Here is a 23,302-nt window from a genome sequence, read left to right as displayed (position 1 = left end):
GGGGTTGCCTTTATAGTAAAAAAAGTTATTTCTAGATCCATCTTGAAGTACAACATCGTGAGTGACAGGATCATATCCATACGCTTTCATACATATTATATAAATTAATATAATAACCAAGTAATAAACCTCATTATTTTTAAGTAGTTATTAATTATATATAAGAATAGTATCATTAATAACAGTATCTCCTCAAACCCTTATTATATATTACCTTTCCTTTCACCCCACTCACTTATGTATTAATTTTTATTCCCCTCTCCTTTTCTTCTTAACCCTCTTACCCTTCTAAGGGTGCCTCTGTGTAAACTTTTACTTAGGTTTTCTATTTGTGATCTTACGGTATAATTGTACTTTGTGACTGACTTTTGCCACTCAGCATAGTTTGGTCTAGATTCATCCACGTTACGCAGTATCTCACAGATTCTTGATAGTATTTCTGTGATTCACAGTGTTCTGCTGTGTGAACACACCACAGTTTCTTTGGCCTTTCGTGGGTTTGGTGGATACTTGGGCTTTTTCCTACGTCTTTGCTGTCTTAAATAATGCTGCATTAAACTTGAGTGTGACTGCACTGGTTTGACTGAAGCTCCTGGCTGTTTGAAGCCCTGGCCTGTAGTGGCTCTGGAGATGCCTTGGTTCCGTAGCATTTAGGAAATGCTCCGTCTAAAAAGGCATCTTGCTTTCCTGCAGGGCTTCTGAGAGCATTTAGTCCTCAGATCCTCAGGGGCACAGCTCTAGGCGGTTCCCAGGCACGTGGACAACTGCCCTGGCCATTTGTCTCATGTGCAGCCTCTTCCACCAAGCCCTCCTCGAGCCTGGAACCCGGGACCCAGAGAAGAACCCGCTTAGTTCTTCCTTCCCAACCAATGCGGTCTGCATACTCAGCAGGGGGGCTGTGTGCACTGGCAACAAGGTTTCTGGGTTCCAGGAGTGTCTGGATCAGGAACCAGGTGGAGGTGACACCATGGCACCTTCTCCAGGGATCTGATGGCGTCCCTCCTGGAGCTCAGTGCAGAACCTGCAGGACTCAGTGTGGGCTCCATCTGTCTCCCCGAGGCATGAGCTGGGCTGGGGGTCTGTGCACTGGGGGACAGGAGGGGGCTCCGGAGGGGGCGACAGGCTGATCTTTTTTTTTTTTTTTGGTCATGGGGCATAGTTGGGGGCAGCACTGCCAGCTGACCCCCTCCACCACCAGAGCCTTTCTGTGTGTTCTGCCTTTAAAGGCGTGGACTGGTGATCAGAGCATGGTAGGGCCCAGCGCAGCCCTGCGTGGTCGTCCTGGAGATGTAATTAAGTGTGGCTTGGGGCCTTGGGTTTGGAAGGGTCTTGCCTTGTGACCCTTAAACTCCTGATCCACCTGGTGTCCCGGCTCTTCAGATGAGCCCAGGTAACAGTGCTGCCAGCTGTCTTTGTGATAGAAAAGACAGCTCTAAACGACACCTCCAAAAAAGGAGGTTGGAGTATTTCTAAAGGAAGAGCTGCCCACCTTGTTGGGTGACTGACATCACTGAGATACTTTTGAGCGATGGATGGGGTCCGCTTTTTAGAAAAACAAAACTTTGCCCCCCACCCCACGCGTGTACAACTTCTAATGTATTCTAGAGCTTGAATTGTCCACATGTTCATCAGGATCCCTGGTGGTGTCGTGGGTAATGTGTTGGGCTGTTGACTGTTGGGCTGGTGGTTCGAATCCACTAGCTGTTCTGTGGTAATCCCTTCCAGTGATGTACACGCCTGCTGGAGGGTTACCAGGAGTCAGGAGTGACTCGGGTAATGGGTCAGTTGGTTTTGTTTTCTATTCTGGACCCTAGTTTGGCGATAATAGTCCGAGAGACAAAGATGGCCAGCCTTCTGCTATGAGAGGAGAGGGAGAGACGGAGCCGAGACGAGAAGTTATTTTGTGTCTTCATCGTTTAGAACATGCGCCTGGCTGCACTTTCATTTCTGTCCTGGCTTGCCCAGTGGCAGCCTCACTGCAGGGCCTCAAGGTGGAGGGAATAGATCCCAAGTCCAGGTAACCCTGCAGGACCCGGTAGTACCGTCCACAGGGCACCCTCAGCTGCTGTCTTTGCTGATGTCACCACCAGCAGTGATGTCATGGGAGGAGGGGCTGTGTAGAGGTTGTGGGCCACTCTGTGACAGTGCCAGAGGGGTGGTGACACCAGAATGACAGTCTGTGACATTTTGGTTTCGGGTTCCAGCAGCAGCATGGCCTTTTCTGTGATGACATCCCTGTCATTGGGTGCAGGGACCCCTGGTGGCGTGGCCCCTCCAGAGGGAGCTGGAGCATCACGGGAGGGTCAGCTCTGAGTGGGTTCCGACTTGATGGCTGTAAGTTGAATTGTCGAGTTAGATCGCCCAGCAAACTCATTGTTGTAAACTCAGCTTCCCAAACCCCTCACTGTCACCAAGTCAGAGTCCGCTCGTCGCTGACCCTCCAGTGGATTTCCGGGAGTCTGTAAATCATGCTGTAAATGTGTCTGTTCAGTTACCAGTTGTATAAGGACAAGTGTAATTCAGCGTAGAATGATTTGACAAGTCAATTTTGTTCTTCATAGTTATAAAATCTTAAGAAATTCTATGTTTGAGCAATTTTCAACTCTATTATATCATTCTATAATTAAAATTGGTAATAAACATCACTGAAGATTCTGGGTAGACTGGTATGGGAGGAAGTGCGTGGGGAGGGGTGACCCATGAGTTACCAGACTGGGTGACACCGGCTCTGGCAAAGCCACTGATTGTTGCCAGGCCTTTTTGCCTTTTCTCATGCAGAGCAGATGGGGACTTTGAACCAAGGACCTTTTGGGTAGCATTCAGACGCTTAACCATTCTGCTGTCAGAGTTCCTTAAATCAGTGCTGCGTAGTTAGAGTGGACGAGGTGGAGGGGTGTGTGTGAGAGAGGCTCAGCAGATGAGGGATGCGAGTGTTAGTCGAGGTTAGGGGTCTCCTTTTGTGCTCTTCGCTTCTTCTGATACTTTTAAAAAGTGGACTTTATTTTTTTTAGAGCAGTTGTAGCTTTCCAGAAAAAAGGGATGCGGAGGATCCCCACATCCCTCCGCTCTCTGCACACTTTTCCGTGGTTCTGTGACCTGGCGTCAGTGGGATACACTCGATGAATATACTGATGAACAGCTGAAGCCTGTAGTTGGCATTCGGCGGCCCTGGTGACACAGTGGTTAAGCACTTGTGTCCTGACCGACACAGTTTGAACCCACAGGCCTCTCGGTGGGGGAAGACGTGGCCGTCTGCTTCCGTGAAGGTGTGTAGCCTGCAGACGCAATGGGCCAGGGTTTACCGCCCACTCTCGTGTGGTGTTGCTACGCACCATGGAGTTGGAGCTGCCCCTTAGCTGCGCCTCTGGTGGACTTTCAGAGGCTGTAAAGTGCCCGTCTTCCTCCCTTGAAGCAGCTGGTGAGTTCGAACCACCGGCCTTGGAACTGGCCGTGCAAGTCCTTACCCACTCGGCCACCAGAGCTGTCATTTGGAGCACACTGTTTGTGCTGTGTGGTTTTACGGGTGTTGTGCAGCCGTCATTTTAGCATCACATAGAGTAATTTCCAACCCAATTCAAACCCCTCGCCGTCAGGCCGCTTCTGACCCGTGGCGGCCCTGGAGGCTGAGTGTGGGCCTTCTAAGGTGAGGCTGGCTGTCCGTCTGTAGATCAAGGTGCGGCAGGCCCAGGGCAGGGCAGAGTGCTTTCATAGGTGTGTGAAAGGTGCACAGTGAGTAAGGAAGACCTCCGAGAAATGGTGCTTTCGACCGGTGGTGCTGCAGAGTACCGAATGTCCCATGGACTGCCAGAAGGACAGACAGATCTGTTGTGGGAGGAGTTCTTTAAAGTCAGGGGTGAGACCTCACCTCATGCACATTGGGCACGCTGCTGGAAGGAGCCAGTCTTTGTTCAAAGACTTCATGCCGGCAGAAGGCGAGCGTCCTTGAAAGAGAGGAAGACCCTTGATGAGATGGCCTGGGGCAGCGACGGCCGACGGCCGCAGTGGGCCTGAGTGCCGCGGATTGTGAGGATGGACCCACAGGGCGAGTTTTCCATCTGTTGTTCCGAGGATTGCTGTGTCAGCGTCCACTTACCTGCAGCTTGATGCTGACGAGGCAGCACTGAAGGCACTTATGTAATAGCACGGTCACCTCCCCGGAGGTGAGCGCACACCGTCAGCCAGTCAGTTGTAAGGGGGGTACAGTGGGATGCGACATCCTCCGGGTCACAGCTCCGGTCTGTAAAGGCGAGTTTTCCTGGGGTGTGGTCTGCAGCACCTTTTATCTTGAGAGAGAGGGTAGGAGTCAGCAGAGGGCAGGTTAGTACCATCAGGAAAGAGCTGGGATCAGAGTGTGTCCTTCAGATTCAAGTTTCTGGATAACTTCTAGAAACAGAGGCAAAAAGAGAAAGCCTTCCCCTAGATCTCACAGCTTGAATTTGAACTTCTAGCCTTCTAAACTGTGAGTGAACACATTTCTGTTTATGAAAGCCACCCCCTTGTGGTATCTCTGTTACAGTTGTTAGGTGCTGGCAAGTTGAATAGCGACCCTATAAACAACAGAACTGAACCCTGTCCTAGCCTATGCCATCCTCACAATCTCGGTGGGTAACTTAGGCACTACCTATCCATGCCCAGGTGCTTCTCCTTCTAGGACTCTAAACTGTAGAGACACCAGCACACGTGGGCAGAGAGCTATACAGGGCCATTGCTTCATGGCCACAGTGGATTACACAGCAGAAGTTCAAGTGAATACATATTGTCGAACACAGTATGGCTTTCCAAAAGAGTTGGAAGGTTGCAACATATTATGTAAAGCTTGAATAACCCAGTAGAGACTTGGAGGATATATCACAGGATCTGGTATGATAGGAGCCCAGGAAGTGGACTCTAGAAGACAGACCACTTACCAAGTTCTTAGGCTGTTGCTTCATGTGAATGAGATAACAGCAGGGGAAGAATGACATTGTCTTGTTCGCTTCCCGTGTTTCTATTGTATTTGAACATTTGTAACTAAAGTAAATGACAGTTTTGGTTTCATGACAACAGCATGAAAGACCTGTTCATTTGTCATGTGGCCAGACTCATCTAATATTCTCTCTGTGTGTGTATTTTCTGTTTCAGATTCTTGATGAATTCAAGAAAGATTCTTTTGTCTTCATCTTGGGGTGAGGCGGCCCTGTGTGTTATTACCTCTGGGCAGCTGGGCTGGATCTGGGTGTCCTTGGCCGTCCTCCCACACTGGTCATTTGCTCCTGGGAGAGTTAGGGAGTTGCCTGAGATCCCCAATCTCCTAGACAGAGGACCTTATCAGAACCCCTTCGGTAGTTTACGAAAACACAGACTCCGCGGCCTTGTCCTTGAAGACACTTCTGTCAGTGCTCCTCCTGACGTCTGTCCAAGTTGGGGTGCTGTCTCATTCATCTCTGAGCCCCAGGATTGATGTCTTTTTCCCACTGCCTATGGCTGGGTGCATCAGGGGATTTGACGTGGGTAGTCCACCTTGACGCCTCTTTGAATGTATCTGTCTAAACGCCCGTCTCTCCTCTCGAGGGTAGGAACACCGACCGGCCAGATGCCTCCGCGGTCCACCTGCACGACTTCCAGAGGTTTCTGTTACATGAACAGCAGGTGAGGGGATGCCACGGACAGGGGTCTGCTGGGGAGTGGGGTGAGCAGGGCCTCAGGGGACCTGAGAACCAGCCGGGGTCCAGGGCTGACTCCAGACCATAGAATTTAGGCTGAGCTTCCTGGAGACACAAACCAATGAAGTATGTGTGTCAGTCTGCTTCAGTAAAGATTTGTAGCCTTGGAGACCCTCTGGGGCGGCCCTGCTGTCTGTCCGGTGGGGTCACTCACTGTCTGTTGGAATTGGTAGTGGACTTTGTTTTGGATTGTAGGCAGGAGAATTCTGTTTGCAGCCACTACAGCCTCCCTTTTTAGGACCTCATGCAAGGAATCCTTTTTAAGGAAGAAAGGTAGACACCCCGGGGCTCTCTGGGTGTCGGGAGCCTGGCCAAGGTGCTTCCTCTGTAGGATCTGGCTTTGTGGTCTGGTATTCAAAGATGCTAACACACCTGTACAAAGGTGCACGGCTGTCACCCAGCGTGCCCTGTGCCACCAGCCTCCGCCCCGCGCTACAGGGAGATTTGCAAACCCCACCAGGTGGCTGGGTGCCTGGCCTGCTGCTCAGACATATCTCACCCCTCATTTGTATCTGCCCTTAATAGGGTCTTTCTTTCAGGTGTCCTGATAGGCCTCTCTTCCCACCCCACATGTCTGTTAACACATTTGGTTTTATGAAAAGAGAGACATTTTAGAATATTCAAAGCAGAAGTGATGTGTCTTATCCCACCCTGTTTCCTGTATTAAATTCTTTCCTCCTTTCTCTTTCTGTTTCATTGTGTTAAGTGTGTGTGTATATACACCTCACTACATTTGCTGCTCCGTTGTTTCTCATGTGGACAGTTCAGTGACCCTGGCCCTTTATCTTCATGTTTTCCTTAATGAAAATACAGGTAATAAAATTCATGTCTCCCATGCCCGGGTCAGTGATACTGGTTATGTTCATAACATTCTGTAAACCCATCTGTTTTGCAAATGATTCCACTGCCTTTAACACAGAGTCACCTTTTTTCCTTTGGTGAAAAGACATGCAAGGAAACTTCCCATGTCCAAGTCCCCTGTGTACAGTGGACCAGGGATGCGGACCGCGTTCCTCCTGTGCAAACCTAGTTGTTGCCTTTCAGCCAGTTACTCCCCCAGCACAAACATGTACCCAAAGCCTTCTGAACACAGCCAGTGCCAGTTCATTGTTGTTCCAGGCACTTCAGACCCCTGGCCATGAAGTTAAGTTTGATCCATAGAGACACCCTGTCAGGCCTCTGAGTTATAATCTTTCCTGGAGGGACCGCCCACCTTTCTTCCAAGATCAGCTGGTAGACTGGAACCTCCAGCTTTTTGGTCTGCAGCCTGAGATTTTCCACACTAAGCGACCAGCAACTTGAAGTTTTAGTCAGCATTTCCTTTCTGAAGGGTCACGGGACTCCCCTGTGTCTGCAGAGGTGGTTTGTTGTGTGCGTCCACACCCTCCCGACGTCCGAGTGCTCACCTGGGCTGAGCCCTTGAGGGGAGGACGGGGAGCAGGCCTCGTGTCAGTTTTCCAAAGTGGAATTATTTGGAACCTGGGCTCTGCTGCCGCCCAGCTCTCGGACTTTGCGCTTGCTTCTTGTTCCCTAATCATGAAATGCTGATGACAGTGTGTGACCTGCAGGGTTGCCGAGTGGAGGGCTCAGAGTGGTGAGCATGACCATGTGTCCAAGCAGCGTGGGTCATCACTCTCCCTGGTGTCATCAGTTGAATGTTGGGCTGCTAACCTAAGGGTCATCAGTTCAAATCCATGAGTCCCTTTGAGGAAGAAAGATCGACAGTTTCCACCTAGTGAGATTTACAGCCTCAGAAGCCCAATGGAGGGCTGACAGAAGTCAGAATCAGCTTGATGCCAGAGGGTTTGGGGTTTTGTTGTACATTTTTTTTCTTTATAGAAAACATTCTTGACCCCGGCATAGGATAGGCCACACACGAGGAAGTCCTTGATTGCACGTGAATTCAGAATTCTTTTTGAATACATTATGTGGCTTGGAGACCCATTGGTAGCACAGGTGCATTTCCCAACCAGTAACTCACACACCTTTTGTTTCATGACGTTGGTTACAGTCCCCGCAGTGGCAAGGTCGCAGCACTCTGCCCACTCCCTCCCTGGGTTTCCCTTTTCCATTCAGCCTCCTTTCCTGCCCCTTCCTGCCTTCTAAGCTTTAGTTTTGGAAAATCTCCTGTAGTTGCTTGTGCAGGAATACATTCCTTCCTGGTTTTACTGTTGACTTTCCTAGGCCCGGCTTTTGTTTGGATGTGGGATGCTCCCTCGAAGAAGTGAGTTCAGTTCCAGACTCCAGGGCTCTCTGATAGTCTCTGGGTGTTCCCCTTGGGTCTGTCAGACCTGTGAATGGATTTTGAATCCCTGCCCTTTCTCCCTCACTGATCAGGACCTTCTTTCAGAGCCCTCGGTTCAGAACTTGGAGGTGTTTTGCTCTGAGATCTCAGGTGGCCCCCAGGGGTGACGAATGCTGCCTTTGTGGTAACATCTTCTCTTTGTTTTTTAAAGGAGCCTTGGGCTCAGGATCTGAACAAGGTCCGAGAGCAGATGACGAAGTTTATCGACGACACAATGAGGGAGACGGCCGAGCCCTTCTTGTTTGTGGACGAGGTGAGTGAGCTGGGCTTTCTGTTAGGATGTTGGGGCCTCCTGGTGTGTTTCAGTGAGCCTGTCAACAGTTGTTCCCCGTGTCTCCTGAGTTTCTAGATTATTCTGGCCTCAATATTTTCTCTTGGTGGTGTTGGTGGGAGAAGGATGTGCATTCCCGTCCCGTGCTATTTACTGTCTCTGAGAAGCCCCTGTGAACAGGTTTGACTCCAGGACGTGTGACTAATGTTGCTGGGGTGCAGTCATGATTTTCACCACTAGGGTGCGTCTGGTACCACAGACAGGGACAGTGTCCAGAGGCCTTGGGGTTCGCTTTGGGCTGAGGACTTCTGGATTGTCTCTGCCCCTTAGGTCCAGCATCGGTCAGTCTTCTGATCTTTTTAAAAAGGAGCTAGGAACTGTTGTTATGTGCCCTGAAGTCACTTGCTAGGAATTGGAAAGCTTATATACAAAAAAGAGCTCTGGTGGCATAACCCAGAGAGAGCTGTGCTGCTCACCTAAAGGCCACTGGTTCAAATCCACCAGCTGCTCCAGAGGACAAAGATTGACAGTCTCCTCCCATAGGATTTAGAGCCTCTGAAAACCCACTGGAGAGTCAGCTATAAGGTGACTGACTCAACAACCGTGAGATACAAAATTTATTCTGCTTTTTAGATAGTAGGTGATTATTGATAAGTGTGAGTTTCTTAACATATCACAAATGTTCATTTTATTATTAGTCCTTGAAAGTGACAGAGGACCAGCGGCTGCTGTTTTCGGTTCAGTCTCGTTGCACTGATCCCCCACGGGGTTTCCAAGGGCTGATTCTTTTTCAGTGTGGATCTCCAGTCCTTTCTTCAGCAGCACCTCTGGGTGGCCTTGAACCTTCAGCCTTTTGTTTAGTAGCTGAGCATGGTAACTGCCCCACCATATCCCCTAACCACTCCATAGGGGAGACACATATTCTTGGAGCAGCAAATTTTTTTTAAATGTTTTTTTGTCTATGTGTACCGTCAAATTGGATCCGACCGGTACAGGAAGAGATTGTCCCTCCTTCTCCAGAAGAGCACCTGGTGGATTTGAACAGCACACTTTGGGGATTGCAGTGCAGCTTCTTGACACTAGGCCACCAGAGCTTCCTAACAGCAAATATTTTAGAATTAGCACTGAAAAGACAAAAGTCCGCACAACATTATCTTTCCTATTCTGTTCGCTCTGCACTGAGGATCTCAGGAACTGAGGCTGGGGGCTCGTCTGCTGATGTCTTGCACAGACCCACCCTGCTCCCCTGTCAGCACCCATCAGAAAGAACTGGTCCTGATCTTCTCTGCTCTCTGTGTGTGCGACTCTTCTAGTTCCTTACATACCTGTTCTCGCGGGAAAACAGCATCTGGGATGAGAAGTATGACGTGGTGGACATGCAGGACATGAACAACCCCTTGTCGCACTACTGGATCTCCTCGTCACATAACACGTGAGTTCTTGGCAACATGGTGTGAGGTCCGGCTTGGAAGGGCAGGGTGGCAGTCTCCCTCGGGACTACTCTCTGGGGAGTGTGGTGGGGAGCTGGCAGGACCCTGCTTCTCACCCACCCCTGAAACTATCCCCTAGCATTATTTCAGAGTGCTTCTCTGAAAAGTCATCTAAATGAAACCAGATGGTCAACTGTTACTTTAAAGCAAAGATGAGATAAGTGGACAGGGAAGCTAGATTCATAGAAAGAGAACAACCAGAGTGGAAACTAGAATGCTCACACTCTATGAAGAATGGAAGCAGGTCATGTCACGGGACAATTTGTATAGAAATTGTTGAATGAGAACCTAAACTACTGTAGAAACATTTACCAAAAACACACCAGAAATCGTTACTGTTTTGCTTTTCAAAGATGAGATTATCAAAACTGGTTTTCAAGGTTTGGCCATCCCATTGTGGCCACATCAAAGCAATTTGTTTTAGGATTCAGCCACTAAGTACAGTCAGCCCAGTGCCAGTACCTCATGCAAGGTGCTGGGTTACAGAGGGCAGGAGTGACATTCTGACTCCCTGTGTGTGAGGGGACCACCGCTCCTTCCACTGGGTGTTAAGGATGAACAGGAGTCCGTGAGAAGCACAGTCAGAGGAGGTGAGGAGTCATTTTGTTTAGAGAACAGCATGTGCAAAGGTCCTGGGGCAGAAGGAACCCAGAGAAGTCTTTTCAAGTGTGAGGAGGCTGAGTTGATAGGAGGCAGGAGAGGAGATGGGCAGGGCCAGGCCTGAGCAGCACCTCCTATGTCACAAGCAGCCACATGACCTGTCCCCTGAAGGCAGGAAGACACTGCCCATGACTTTAAGTCAGAGAACCACAGATCAGGTACAGCCCCTCTGAAGATTACCTGATTACAAAGAGAGAGGGGAGAGAATGGATGCTACACTCAAGCGCTGAGGTTCAGTCTCCTAACAAGGTGAGAAAGTGAAGTCTGTGGGTCCCTAGCACCAAGAGAGCTCCAGGCTGGTGCTTCCCCAGATGCCATTCCAGGTGGGAATCTGGGAGAAGAGCTTTATATTCATCCTCCAGGCAAGTCAGGAAGGAAAGACCATCAGGGACAAACAGATTCCGTGACTCTGAGTGTTCTTTCTCTTCCCCACACTGCTGCGTGTTCCTTTAAGAGTTTGTCTTCACCCCAAGACGAGTCACCCTGGAATTGAATTGAACCAGGAACCGAAGTCACCCGGCAGCTCATCTCTCAGCCAAATGACACACAGGCCTCTGAAATGAGTAGTGACGCCAGAGAGATTGAAGCAGCTTAGAGCAGCCTCACACCTCATGCCAGAAGGGCACCGCCTTGGCTTCTCACAGCGGGAGAAGACTCCGAAGCCAGCGGGGCCTGGGGAGGCAGGGCCAGTGGAAAGGGGGAGCATGGGAGAAGCTGGAAGAGTGCCGTCCAGTGTGGAGACTGCGTCCCATAGCAGGAGACAAGTGTGTGGGTGGTTGGATGGAAGACCATTTGGCTCTGTGACCTTTCACCCAAACTGTGACACGACTCTGAGAAGACAAGGAAATGACGGGTTCGTGGCATGGGGTGGTGACTTCTGTGCGGCACAGAAGACAGAGGAGGAGCTTGTGGACCACTGCCACCAAGCTGATCCCATCTTACCCTGACCCACCGTGGGGTCCCTGGGGTGAAAGGGGAGGAGACTTCTCATCTTCCTTCCATGGAGCTGCTGATGGATTCGAACTGCTGACCTTGTAGTTAGCAACTACACCACCAGGACTCCTCATGATGAGGAAGAGAGGATTTTATTTTTTTCTAAAAAAAAAAAAAAAATTCTAAAAATAAATTTTTATTTTTCTAAAAATACAAAGTAGGATTGTTGGTGGGGTGTGGTATGAGCACCAGAACGGTCTTAGGTGTGAGAAGCAGGTTTAATGGCCATTTTGGTGCATCTAGTTCATAAAGAACCCTGTTGGCTTAGCCTGTTGTGTGTTGGGCTGCTAATGGAAAGCTCAGCAGTTCAAATCCACTAGCTGCTCCTTGGAAGAAAGGTGAAAGAAAGGTGAGTATTCTCCTTCCGTAAATATTTTCAGCCTCTGACACGTGGTGGAGGATTGCTATGAGTTGGACCCCACTAGCCAATAGTGAGTTTGGTGTTTCATAGCTATTATGTTCCCCCAATAGTAGCTGAACAGCTCTGGGGGTGTCCTGGGGGGTGTCCACCCCCGGCACGGTGTGATGAACATCCTGTGGGCATCCCTGGGTGGTGGTTCATTCGTTGTTCACCATCTGTCACACTCCCAACACCATTTGACTGGATTCTCCTTCAAGAACTCAGGCTAGCTGTAGACTGGGGGTGATGAGATGTTCATGTCATAGTGTAGGAACTTGGATCTTCCACACAAGCACAACTCGGGGGCTAAGAGGTTCCCCAAGGTGCAGTGTTGTCTTCCCACATGTGTTGCCCTGCCTTCCCTTCAGGTACCTCACGGGTGACCAGCTGCGGAGCGAGTCGTCCACAGAGGCGTACGTCCGCTGCCTGCGAATGGGCTGCCGCTGCATTGAGCGTGAGTCGCTTCCACTGGGGCCTGTGGGTGGACATGGCCCTCAGGGAGAATGGTGACCATTCTCGGGCCTTCAGTTGCTCAAAGTTATTTATGCTGTTTGAGTGGAGGCAGATGTGACAAGGTGGAGAGGGACCCTGGGTGCCTGGAGCACAAACAACCAAGGACTTGACTCGAGAAGAAAATTGTTCCCAAGAAAAGTGGTCTTAGGACTGGCCAGATTGGAGCTGTGTCCTGTGGGTTCAAACCATGCTCTGCCAGCAGCACTGATTCTTGGGGACTGTCATCTGATTTCTTACTGTTTTTGGTTGGGTGAAAGTGAATGAGCAAAAACCTAGGCTTTGAGCATGTCTGGCGTGTGACCTGTAGTGGTTGAGGACGTGGGGAGGTTTGATGATGGCGTGACCTCTTCCTGTTTGTGTATCTTACTCTGAGCCTTTAAAATGGAATGTTGTCTAGCTTTGTAATACGTCCACGAGCAGAGAAGGCGTTATAATTAGAAAAGCCCTCAAGCTCACGGCCGTCAAATTGAAACCAACTCACAGCTGATCCTCTGGAGGGGTTCGGAGGCTGCACATCTCATAAGGGGGCGAATGCCCATCTTCCGCCCTCACAGCCACTGGTGGAGTCAAACGTCCAGAGAGGCTCCGCCTTTGGGGTCAAAACACCACCCCCAGTGGACGATGGCACCAGAGCTTGCGTCAACATTGTGATTACCTTTTAAAAGAATATTGGGCAGATCTTTTGTTGCATCACAAGGCTGCCTTTCTTCTTTTTTTTATTGATTACCATTTTGTTTTCTTTCTTTCCAACAATTTGCTACATATTTTTTTACATAATTCAGATTATACACACATAATTCCTTTTTCATTACTATTTTACTTTGAGCATTTTCTAGGTTACTACTGTTCTTAAACACCATTTTTAAGAGCTATATGCTGTCATATGGACATATCTTAATTTAGGTAATCATTCCTTTTTTTAAAATTCTGGTTGACGTACAAAGTTCATAAAATTCGTAGATGTAGTTTTTCACACCACATCTTTCCCCTTTGGTTTACCCATCCCTCCCTTCACCCATCACATTGTGTGCCCCTAAGATTGAGCCACCTCTCCCCTCCTTGGATCCTCAGACTCGTTCTACAGTAATGGTTTTATACAGTATTTGTTTTTATGAGACTTCGTTCACTCAGCATAATGGTCTCCAGTCCCTCCCATGTTAGGTAGTGATTTACAAAATCACTGCTTCTGCGTGCTGCGTAGTGTTCCATCGTGTGAATGTTAAGTCTGCCTTTCTTAAAGCAAGGCCCCTACGAGTCCACAGGCACACACATGTGTCTGACCACACAGTGGACTCAGGCCTGGAGCTCTGCGTCTTGGTAATGGCCCGGCTGTGGGTAGCTGGGCTGATCCCTGGCTCTGCAGCTGGCCAGCGTGTGTGCCCACCGGTGGACACGTGGGAACTGGGTTGAGGTGCCGTATCTCTCCCCACAGTGGACTGCTGGGACGGGCCAGACGGGAAGCCCATCATCTACCATGGCTGGACGCGGACCACCAAGATCAAGTTTGACGACGTCGTGCAGGCCATCAAAGAGCACGCCTTTGCCACCTCAAGGTCTGGTCGATGGCTTTCCACGTGGTTTGCTTTTGTTGGGAGAGGTGGCCAGGGCTCTGTGGGTGCATCTGCTTCTGGGAATACCGCACGCGCGCGCACACACACACACACACACACACACACACACACGTGTGTCAGGAGTGAACTCTGCTCTCCGAATGGTTTTTATTTCTTAGTTACCCATCAGGTTTTTCTTCTGAGGCACCTCTGGATGGACTCTACTCCCCAGAATTTTGGTCAGCAACTGTACGTGTTACCATGTGTTCAGGGCTCAGTTAAAGTCCAGCTGCGACTGCATTTCTTTCATGCGGTTATAAATGCAAACACTGGTGGCTTCCGATGCGGATTGTATGAGTATGCTTGGCTTTTGTTTCACTTGTCTTGGGGTTCTTTAGAAAATTTTTTTTGTGTGTGTGTGAGTGTACCGTCAAATCAGATCTGACTGGTACAGGAGGAAATTGTCCCTCCTTTTCCCGGCAGAGCATCTGGTGGATTCGAACCGTGTGCCTCTAGGATTGTAGTTGTAGCTCCTTGCCACTAGGCCACCAGAGCTCCCCTAGAAATTTTTTTTATTATTATTAATTTTAATGAAAGTTTACAGAGACTTTGGATTTCCATTCATTCATTGTTACATTTTTCTCCCTGCCCCCACCCCCCAATTTGCTCTCTCTTTGAAAAATAAAAGAACAGTTTTGTTATTCAGTCCCTCCCCCCAAGTCCACTCCACTGTGCAGCCTTCGTTCTGGACTCCTGTCACAATAATAATACCCAATCATATATCCCTTTGAAACAAGCAGTTCTCTCTCGCATCTCTTTCAATGCAGTATGTGTTAGTAAACATTTTAAAAAAGTAGGAACTTCTTTAGTTCCCTCCCCCCCGAAAAGTCTAAAGGCCATGACAGACGAGTGGGTGGGTTCGTATGTGGACATAATGCATGAAGGGTGGTGGTGGGACAGTGCCTGAATGTGGGTGACCCCGTCTCCCACAGGAGCTGCTTTCTGTCCTGAGCTGGCAGGGAAAGTGGGCATGGAGTGGCCCAGAGCCCTGCCCAGGATCTGGGCACACCTGCTTGGTCCTGAGCATGTGTTACAGTGCTTCCTGCGACCCCAGTGTCCACTTCCCGGGGCAGCAGGTTTCTGGCCTCCAGGCAGGCAGAGGTGGCTCTGAGTGTTGGCCTGGTGTTTTTCACCCCTGGGTCCGCTGCTGGCTTCTCTGGGAAGCGTGGCCCTGTTCCCGCCCCAACCTGTTCCCCGTCTGCCACAGCTTCCCGGTGATCCTGTCCATTGAGCAGCACTGTGGCGTGGAGCAGCAGCGCTACATGGCCAGGGTGTTCAAGGAGGTGCTGGACGACCTGCTGCTCACCAAGCCCACGGAGGCCAGCGCGGACCAGCTGCCCTCACCCAGCCAGCTCCGCGAGAAGATCATCATCAAGGTAGGCCCAGCTCTCCTCGGGGCGGCCTGACCCCGCACCACTCACCTTTGTGTGTGTCCTGCCCAGTCTCGGAGGACGATGACAGAACCCCTCTTCTAAGCTCACTCTGAGTGTGAAGTGCAAGGACCCGTGCGAAGGGCTTGGAACTGCGCCCCGCCTGCCGTGGGTGACCTGTAGAGGCTAGCTTGTGGTCATTCACACGTTCATTCTGTCGGCTGGAGGAGACCCAGCGCCCCTTTCTCCCCCAGGCTAGTGTGAGAGGCAGCCGTGAAGAAGGGTCAGATAGAAGGTCCTGGACAGACTCTAAGTGTTGGGGAGGGGGGAGCTGGTGCATCAGGTCCTCAGAGGAGAAAGTGACCAGTCGTGTCTGGGGGAACCAGGGACCCCAGTGATGATGGGGGTGTCATTCTTGGGTTTTGTGTCATGAGGAAGTAAAATTGTGGTTGGGAGCTATCGAGTCGACCCTGCCTTGTCACAACGACCCAGTGAACAACAGATGAGCGCCCTGTCCTGTCCTGTGCAACCCTCTTCCTCTATAATAATAATAATAATAATAATATATAATAATGTGACACGCACATTATTCGGTAAGTGCCTCAGCCCGCCTCACTGAGGGTCACCTTCCTTTTGCTCTCTCTCCTCCTTCCCCAGCGTGATGTCTTTTCCCAAGGACTGACCCCTCCTGACAACATGCCCAAAGGACATGAGATGAAGGGTCAGCTCCTTCTAAGGACACTCGGCTTGTACATTGTCCAAGATGTGTTTGGGGTTTTTTTTTTTGGTTTTGTTTCTTACAAGCTATTCAGTACCTTTGCCAACACCACAATTCAAAGGCATCTTTTCTTCCGTTATTCATTGTTCAAATTTCAGATGCTTAGGAAACAATTGAAAAATACTGTGGTTTGGATCAGGCGCACCTTAGTCTTTAAACTGACATCCTTGCTCTTTAGTGCCTGAGAAAGGTCCCTGACAGCAGATTTTCCCAGGACAGCACATCTTTTCCGTTCTTGACGGCATCTACCATGAGTGTTACCAAGAATACAGAGTTGTTGGGTACACTGAGCCAGAGCCAACTCACACCTGACCCTTCAGTGGCTTTTCAGAGGCAGTAAATCACACGGAAGGAGACTGCCCTTCTTCATCCTATGGAGAAGCTGGTGGATTTGAACTGTGTGCCTTTAGGTTGGCAGCACAACTAATCACCAAGCTACCAAAGCTCCCTAGGAAAGACACCCCCCCCCCCCCCCCCCACCCCCGGTAAACCGCCCAGACCAGCTGATAGTGGATTCCGACCTGGCTGCCCTGTGTGCCCGAGGAGATCGGTGATTCGTAGTTTTCGATTTCGTGATCACTTGGAAGCAGCTTGCCACACTCTTCCTCCAGGATGCTGGCACTGACCTGTGTCCCACGGAAGGCCCAGCTGGCTGCTCCTGATCCAGCTTCCACTCCTAGTGACCACTTGTGTGGGTGTAAGAGCAGAACTGGGCCCTGCAGGGTTTTCAGAGGCTGATTCCCCCCACCACACACACACACACACACAGGGGGTTACCAGGCCTGTTCTCTGAGGGGCCACTGAGTAGTGTGGAAACAACAGCCTTTCAGTTAACAGCACTGACCATTTGCACCCACTGGGGATCCTAAGATCCTGGGCAGAATGCTGCTTTGCAAGGGAAGCTTCTGGCGGGATGAAGCCGGTCACAGGGCAAAAGGAGCAGGACAGAGAAGGGCCCCGATGCCCCGGCCTTGGGCCAGCAGGACTGAGAAGGGTCCCGATGCCCCGGTCCTGGGCCAGGAGGTCTTCAAGGCCGGCCTGCTGTACCTGCTGGCGTCTGCTCACAGCTTCCCTGCCTCACTGTGGAGGGCGCTCAGAGCAGCTCCTGGTTCCAGTCATCATATTGGCTGTTCATCTTTGTTGTCTGGTGCTGCTGTAATAAAATGACAGTAAAGCGGTGGCTTTCCAAGATAGAAATACAGACTCACGGCTTAGGAGGCTCGAAGCCTGAATTCAGGGCAAGGCTGTCCCTCTCTGCCCAGGTCATCAGTCTTCACCTGGACCAGGACGTGCTCACTGCAGAGACTCTGGACCCAAAGGACGTGCTTTTCTTCCGGTTTATCTGCCTTATTTATAGGCGGTCCCTTCTCTACTTGCTTGTTTAATTTCTTTAAACTCTCTCTCAAAGATTGAATCACATATGAATGGCTTAATGGAATACCAATCTGCTCTGTAAATTTTAACTCTAATAATAATAATAAAACCAGATTGCCTCAGGATGCACCGTGACCCCCGGGGTGGTACTCTTCCTCCTTATCCGGCTTGTCCCTAACTGGGCAGCGTTACCATCCTTGAAGGGAGGGTTTGAATAGTCACATCAGATCAAGTTGCCCCATTGAACAGGCACACTTCCATCTATAACAGGTGGGCGGTAGGGAGCGCTGCTTCCCCTCAGCTGTGATTCTTGAGGGCTCACCCCTTTCTGTTCCAGACAGGGGTGGGCTGTGTTCATGCTCCATGCTGAGTGGACTCTCTTCTCCAGTGTCCTTCCCAGTCAGCAGGATGGACCGTCCCCGACCTCTCACCTTGTATCCTCTTTACAGGTGTGGACAGTGAGGGTTAGCATTAAATGGCATACACTGGTCACGTGGTCACTGTATTTCTACACAAATAATACATGCACCGTGTTCTTTTTGTCAGCTGCGACCTCCTGGTTCTGTAGTCTTAATAGTTTTCTGTGAGTGATTTGTGCTTTATATGCCTGCGGGTGCCTTGTTAGGAATATGCTGAGTTGAATATGACCCACGGCGACCCTGTGAGCAACAGATCTGAGCCCTGTCCTGTCCTGTGCCATCCTCAAAATCTCTGACACACGGGAGCCCATTGCTGTGGTCACTGTGTCAGTCCACATGGTTGAGGGGCTTTCTCCATCCCTCCACCTTCTCACGCTTGATGTCCCTCTTCAAGGAATAGTCTGTCCTAGCAACGTGCCCAAAGTATGTGAGATGAAGCTTTATCATCTTTGCCTCCAAGGAGCACTCTGGCTGCACTTTCTCCAGGACATATTTGTATGTTCATTTGGCCGTCCATGGGATGGTCAGCGCTCTTCTCCAATGCCACAATTCAAAAGCATCAGTTCTTCTGCCATCTTTATTCATTGTCCGGCTCTCAGACACAAGGCAAATGATTGACAAGCTCATGGTCTGAGTCCTGTACACCTTAGTCAAATTGAAGAAGTTCAAAATACGGGCGTATTTGAACTAGTCTGAAAAGAAATAGTCTAAAGTTAGATCTGACTTTCAAGCTCGTGTTTGCATGCCTCAGCTACACATGGGCTACGCCAGTTGAACCTGACGGCTTACAAGCATCTGTCTCACCCACCAGCTCATGCGGTATCTTGGGGCATCTGTGTTGTTGTTAGGTGACGCTGAGACTCTGACTCACTGTGACCCCCAGCATATGTGCACCAGCATCCCAGTCTCTACCTTGATTGAGCCCCTTATTACTGTTCCAGTGTCAGTCGTCCCACAGAGGAGCTGCCTCTCTTGGGCTGCCCATCAGTCTTTCTCAGCGGGATGTCGTTTTCCAAGGACAGTTCCTCTTAACAACATGCCCCAAATAATGTGAGACTTAAAGTGTCAACATCCTTGTCCCTAAGGAGTTGCATTCCCTTAAAGACAAATCTGTTTGTTCTGTTGATTCTCTGTGGGGATATTCACTACTCTTCTGTAACACCATGATCTAAAGGCATCCATTCTTCCTCCGTCTGCCTTATTCATTGTCCAGCTGTCGGAAGCAACTGAAAATGCCATGACTGGGTCAGGTGCACCTTAGTCTTTAAACTGACATCATTGCTCTTTCGCACTTATAGAGAGGTCCTTGCCAGCAGATTTTTCAGTAGAACTCTTATATTCTAGCACAAGATGGACAGGAGACAGTAAAACAGATTCATATGCTGATCACATTGGGCCAAGGAGTTAGGATGATCGAGCTGGAGAGGGATTGAGTGACAGGGATGGAAGAGGGGAGTGGGCTCATTATGGGGGAGTGTTTGGAGAAGACACTAAGAGGGTGATGACAGACAGGGCAGTGAGAGACAAGCCAGGGATTGAGGGCAGGGCGTGCAAAGGCCCTGAGGTCGAGATGATGTGGGTGAACGCTGGCTGGTTGGCTGATCCCGGATGTGGGTGATGGGTGGTTACATTCTGTATGTGTTGCCTCTCAGCATAAGAAGCTGGGCCCCCGCGGTGACGTGGACGTCAACATGGAGGACAAGAAGGACGAGCATAAGCAGCAGGGCGAGCTGTACATGTGGGATTCCATCGACCAGGTGGGTGGGGCTGCCCACTGCCCTCACGCCCTGCCCGCTGCCCTCATGCCCTACTCTGCCCGCTGCCCTCTGCAGCCACCACTGCCTCCCCACCCGTCCCCTCTGCCCTTGGCAGTTTTAATTAAATGGAATTGTTTTTGCAGTGCAATTTTATATTTTTTAACTTTTTAATGATTTATTTTGGAATGATTTTATATTCATTGTCACATATACAGCCAGAAAAATGAAACTTCCTGAGGTCAGGTTGGTTCTGAGAAATCACAACCAATGTATACATTTCTTTCTCTTACTGATGTGTGCTCAGAACCGAGGCAGAGCTGACCCTTCGGTGGGTGTCCAGGATTGTAAATTGCACAGGAGGAGATTCCTCATCTTTCTCTCAGAGCTGTTGGTGGATTTGAACCGCCAGATAGGCATGACCTTTGGCCTGGAGTTAGCAGTGTGACTCCTTGCTGACCATACCACCAGTGATCCCTATGCATGTATATAAAACTGAAAAGTTGATACATGTATCTATATCTATATATTTGGAAGCAGGAGTGGCATCCACTTCCTAAACAACATGCCTCTGGAAACTTCTATGAACTTTGATAAACGTCGACAGTTATAGAAAGGCTTCAGGCCTTTTGTTCATAGAGTCGCTATGAATCATTCTCGACTCAAAGGCAATCAACAACAACAGTATCTATATATATACACATACATTATGTGTATGTAAGTACTTAGCTGTAGAGATGTCTATAGTAGGTAAGTATATGCCAGTATAAAGTATATAGGCATATATAATTTTTTTTGTCTTTTGTTTTTAACTTTTTAATTTTTTTATATTTATTAGGCGAGCTCTGGTGCCCCATATATATTTTTTGTACTTTTCAGTAGTTTTCGTCGACATTTCACTGAGTTTCCTCACATGAGCATTCACCACAGTGTGTACATTATCGTTGTTGTATTTTATCATTATTGTATCTGTACATTATCATTGTACGACACTCTTAATTCACTTATGCTCAGAGCAGAAGCAAACCCACCTTCTGTGGAGTCGATTCTCACTCATAGTAGGACACAGTAGAATTGCCCTGTGGGCTTCTGAAACTGTGTGAATCTTTTCTCTTTTTCCTGTGGAATCGCTGAGGGCTTAGAACCACTCACCTTAATTCATTTCTCGATCTCTTCCCGATAGCACCGATTTGTCCACTACACCTTTGAGTTTATCTTTTAGTAAAAAGAGCTCTGGATGTGTAACGTGTTAGGCTGCTGTCAGGAGGTGAGGAGTTTGAATCCACCAGATGCCACACAGGAGAAGGCCAGGCAATCATCTCCTGAGAATATTTATGGTTTCTGAAACCATGATGTAGAATTGACGGTGGGCAGTGCTCAGTCTTCTGTCCTGTGTTAGGTGCAGGCTCCAGTCTGGGAGAGCACAGTGCGTGGGGTTCGTCGAGACTTCTGTGTTCTGGGCTGTCAGGCTGATCGGACTCAGCCACCCTGTCTGACAAACTGCCTCGGGGTTTCTGGGCTGTAAGCTTTACAGGACTAGATCACCTGGCCTGTTCTCTTTTTAGTGGATTCAAATGACAGACCTTTTGATTGGCAACCAAGTGTTAAACTGTTAAAGGGCCACGCCTCCTTCCTAATTTCTTAAAAACCAAAACACAACACTGCTGTCCAGTCGCAGCTCAGTGGCTGGCGACCCTCCATTGTGTTTCCAAGGCTGTACGTTTTTACAGGAGGATGCTACCTGCCTCTCCCGTGGAACGTCTTGTGAATTCAAACTGCTCACCTTTCCGTTAGCAGCACAGCACCTCCAAAGCTCTGGGACAATCCCACCCTAGATCTTCTTTTTATGAGAGTAAGGCATTTACACCGCCAACCTTCCTTTTGCCTAAAATCATGTCCTAGAAGGAAGTCCTAGTCCTTCACATAAAATGCAAACCCATTTGAGGACATTTTTACATTCTGCTCTTACAGGTAAAAGCATTTTGATACTTTCTTGGATATAAGCATTTTGAAAAAGAGACTAAAGATTCAATTGAAAAATCAAGTCACAGGTAAAAGCTTCTAGAAAACTGGCTAAAAAAATCCCAGAAAGTATTAAGGGTAGACAAAATAGAAATAAGATAATTTTCAGACCCCACCAGTCAATCCCATTGTTTATAAAAGACTGCGAGATAACTGTACCACAAGCAGTAACTAGTTAACAGTCGACCGAGAAATATCTTCGAGTTGACCAAAGCAGCCCAAAGGAAGGAAGATGTTTTTTGAGAAAAAATGTCCTGAAGGGTTCAGTGACCCCTCCATTCAGGTTGGAAACTAGGCAAGCCCAGTGGCTCCCCAGTGAATGCAGATGACCCTGGACAGGGCTTTTAGGGCCCAGCGTTGATGAGTGGAGGTGTTGGGGTCTCCTTAGGAGACGATCATGTTTGCTTCTCTTTGTAGAAATGGACGAGGCACTACTGTGCCGTCGCCGATGCCAAGCTGTCCTTTAGTGACGACATTGAGCAGACGCTGGAGGAGGAGCCGCCCCAGGTAGGAGTGGGTGGCGGGCAGTGGGCCCTGCCTTCCCTGACCTCTGTGAAGCTGGAATCTGATTGCTAAGTGGGCATGCAACCCGAGGACGTGCTGGGCAGAGGTTGGACACCAAGGGGTACTAGGTGCTCTGGGATGCTCGGTGGTGGGGTCTGCTGGGTGGACACGCTTTCACGGAGGGCTCTCCCCGCCGTGGCCAGGACACACCCCCCACGGAGCTGCACTTCGGGGAGAAGTGGTTCCACAAGAAGGTGGAGAAGAGGACCAGTGCCGAGAAGCTGCTGCAGGAGTACTGCGCCGAGGTGGGGGCCAAGGATGGCACCTTCCTGGTGCGCGAGAGCGAGACCTTCCCCAATGACTACACGCTGTCCTTCTGGTACGTGCCCCACCTGCAGCCTCCAGACCACGTGGTGGGCTGTGTGAGCCACACCTGGGGGAGACATGCATCCCAGAGCTGTCAGTCCGTTCCACCTCCACAGTGACCTTGTAGGGCAGAGCAGAACGGCCCCTGAGTGCTCCTGGGCTGTGAGTCTTACAGACATTTACTGCCACGCCTTCTCCCAAAGAGCGGCTGGTGGGCACACAGGTGTGACCGCTGAGGTAGCGCCCAGGTGCTTTAACAGCTATCCCACACGAGGCTCTGTGCAGAAGTTAAACCAAAGCATCAACCTCACTCTTGCACAACTGACTGGACTCCTGGGGACCCTGCAGGACAGAGCAGAGGCCTGACAGGGCTTTGAGGCCTGAGATCATTATGGAAGCAGATTGCCGCGTCATCTTCTCTCAGAGGAGCTGGTGGGCTTGAACCTCTAACCTTTTGGCTAACAGTCAGAAGCTTTAGCAGCTGTGCCACCAGGTCCCTTGTAGGAGTTAAACAAAAAGCTTCCAAGTTGATTCCAACTCCCAGTGTCCCAGGCGGGCAGAGGAGAATGAGCCCCCGGCTCTCCAGGGCTGTAACCGTCGTGGGAGCTTCGTCTTCCTCTGTGGGAGCTGCACCTCGCCGTCAGCAGCCCCACCGTCCCCCTGTCCCCGCAGGCGGTCGGGCCGCGTCCAGCACTGCCGGATCCGCTCCACCATGGACGGCGGGACGCTCAAGTACTACCTGACGGACAACCTCATGTTCAGCAGCATCTA

The 23,302-nt window shown here is 49.8% G+C and overlaps 1 protein-coding gene across 1 annotated transcript in view; it reads left to right on the top strand.

The window, feature by feature from the left end:
• The window catches only part of PLCG2 (phospholipase C, gamma 2 (phosphatidylinositol-specific)), a 135,789-nt gene that overhangs the window by 71,159 nt on the left and 41,328 nt on the right, over nucleotides 1-23,302 (top strand). The window contains 11 exon segments of the mRNA XM_006888806.1: nucleotides 5,122-5,165; nucleotides 5,556-5,628; nucleotides 8,159-8,260; nucleotides 9,592-9,710; nucleotides 12,190-12,275; nucleotides 13,767-13,887; nucleotides 15,152-15,320; nucleotides 19,538-19,642; nucleotides 22,079-22,168; nucleotides 22,369-22,544; nucleotides 23,204-23,302. Coding sequence (XP_006888868.1) covers nucleotides 5,122-5,165; nucleotides 5,556-5,628; nucleotides 8,159-8,260; nucleotides 9,592-9,710; nucleotides 12,190-12,275; nucleotides 13,767-13,887; nucleotides 15,152-15,320; nucleotides 19,538-19,642; nucleotides 22,079-22,168; nucleotides 22,369-22,544; nucleotides 23,204-23,302 — 1,184 coding nt within the window.

Source organism: Elephantulus edwardii, unplaced genomic scaffold (assembly GCF_000299155.1).
Source record: "Elephantulus edwardii isolate Elephantulus edwardi_28Jun2011 unplaced genomic scaffold, EleEdw1.0 scaffold00072, whole genome shotgun sequence".
Taxonomy (NCBI): Eukaryota; Metazoa; Chordata; class Mammalia; order Macroscelidea; family Macroscelididae; genus Elephantulus; species Elephantulus edwardii.
The sequence above is the reverse complement of the archived record's forward strand: the minus strand, read 5'-3'. Positions and strand labels throughout refer to the sequence as shown.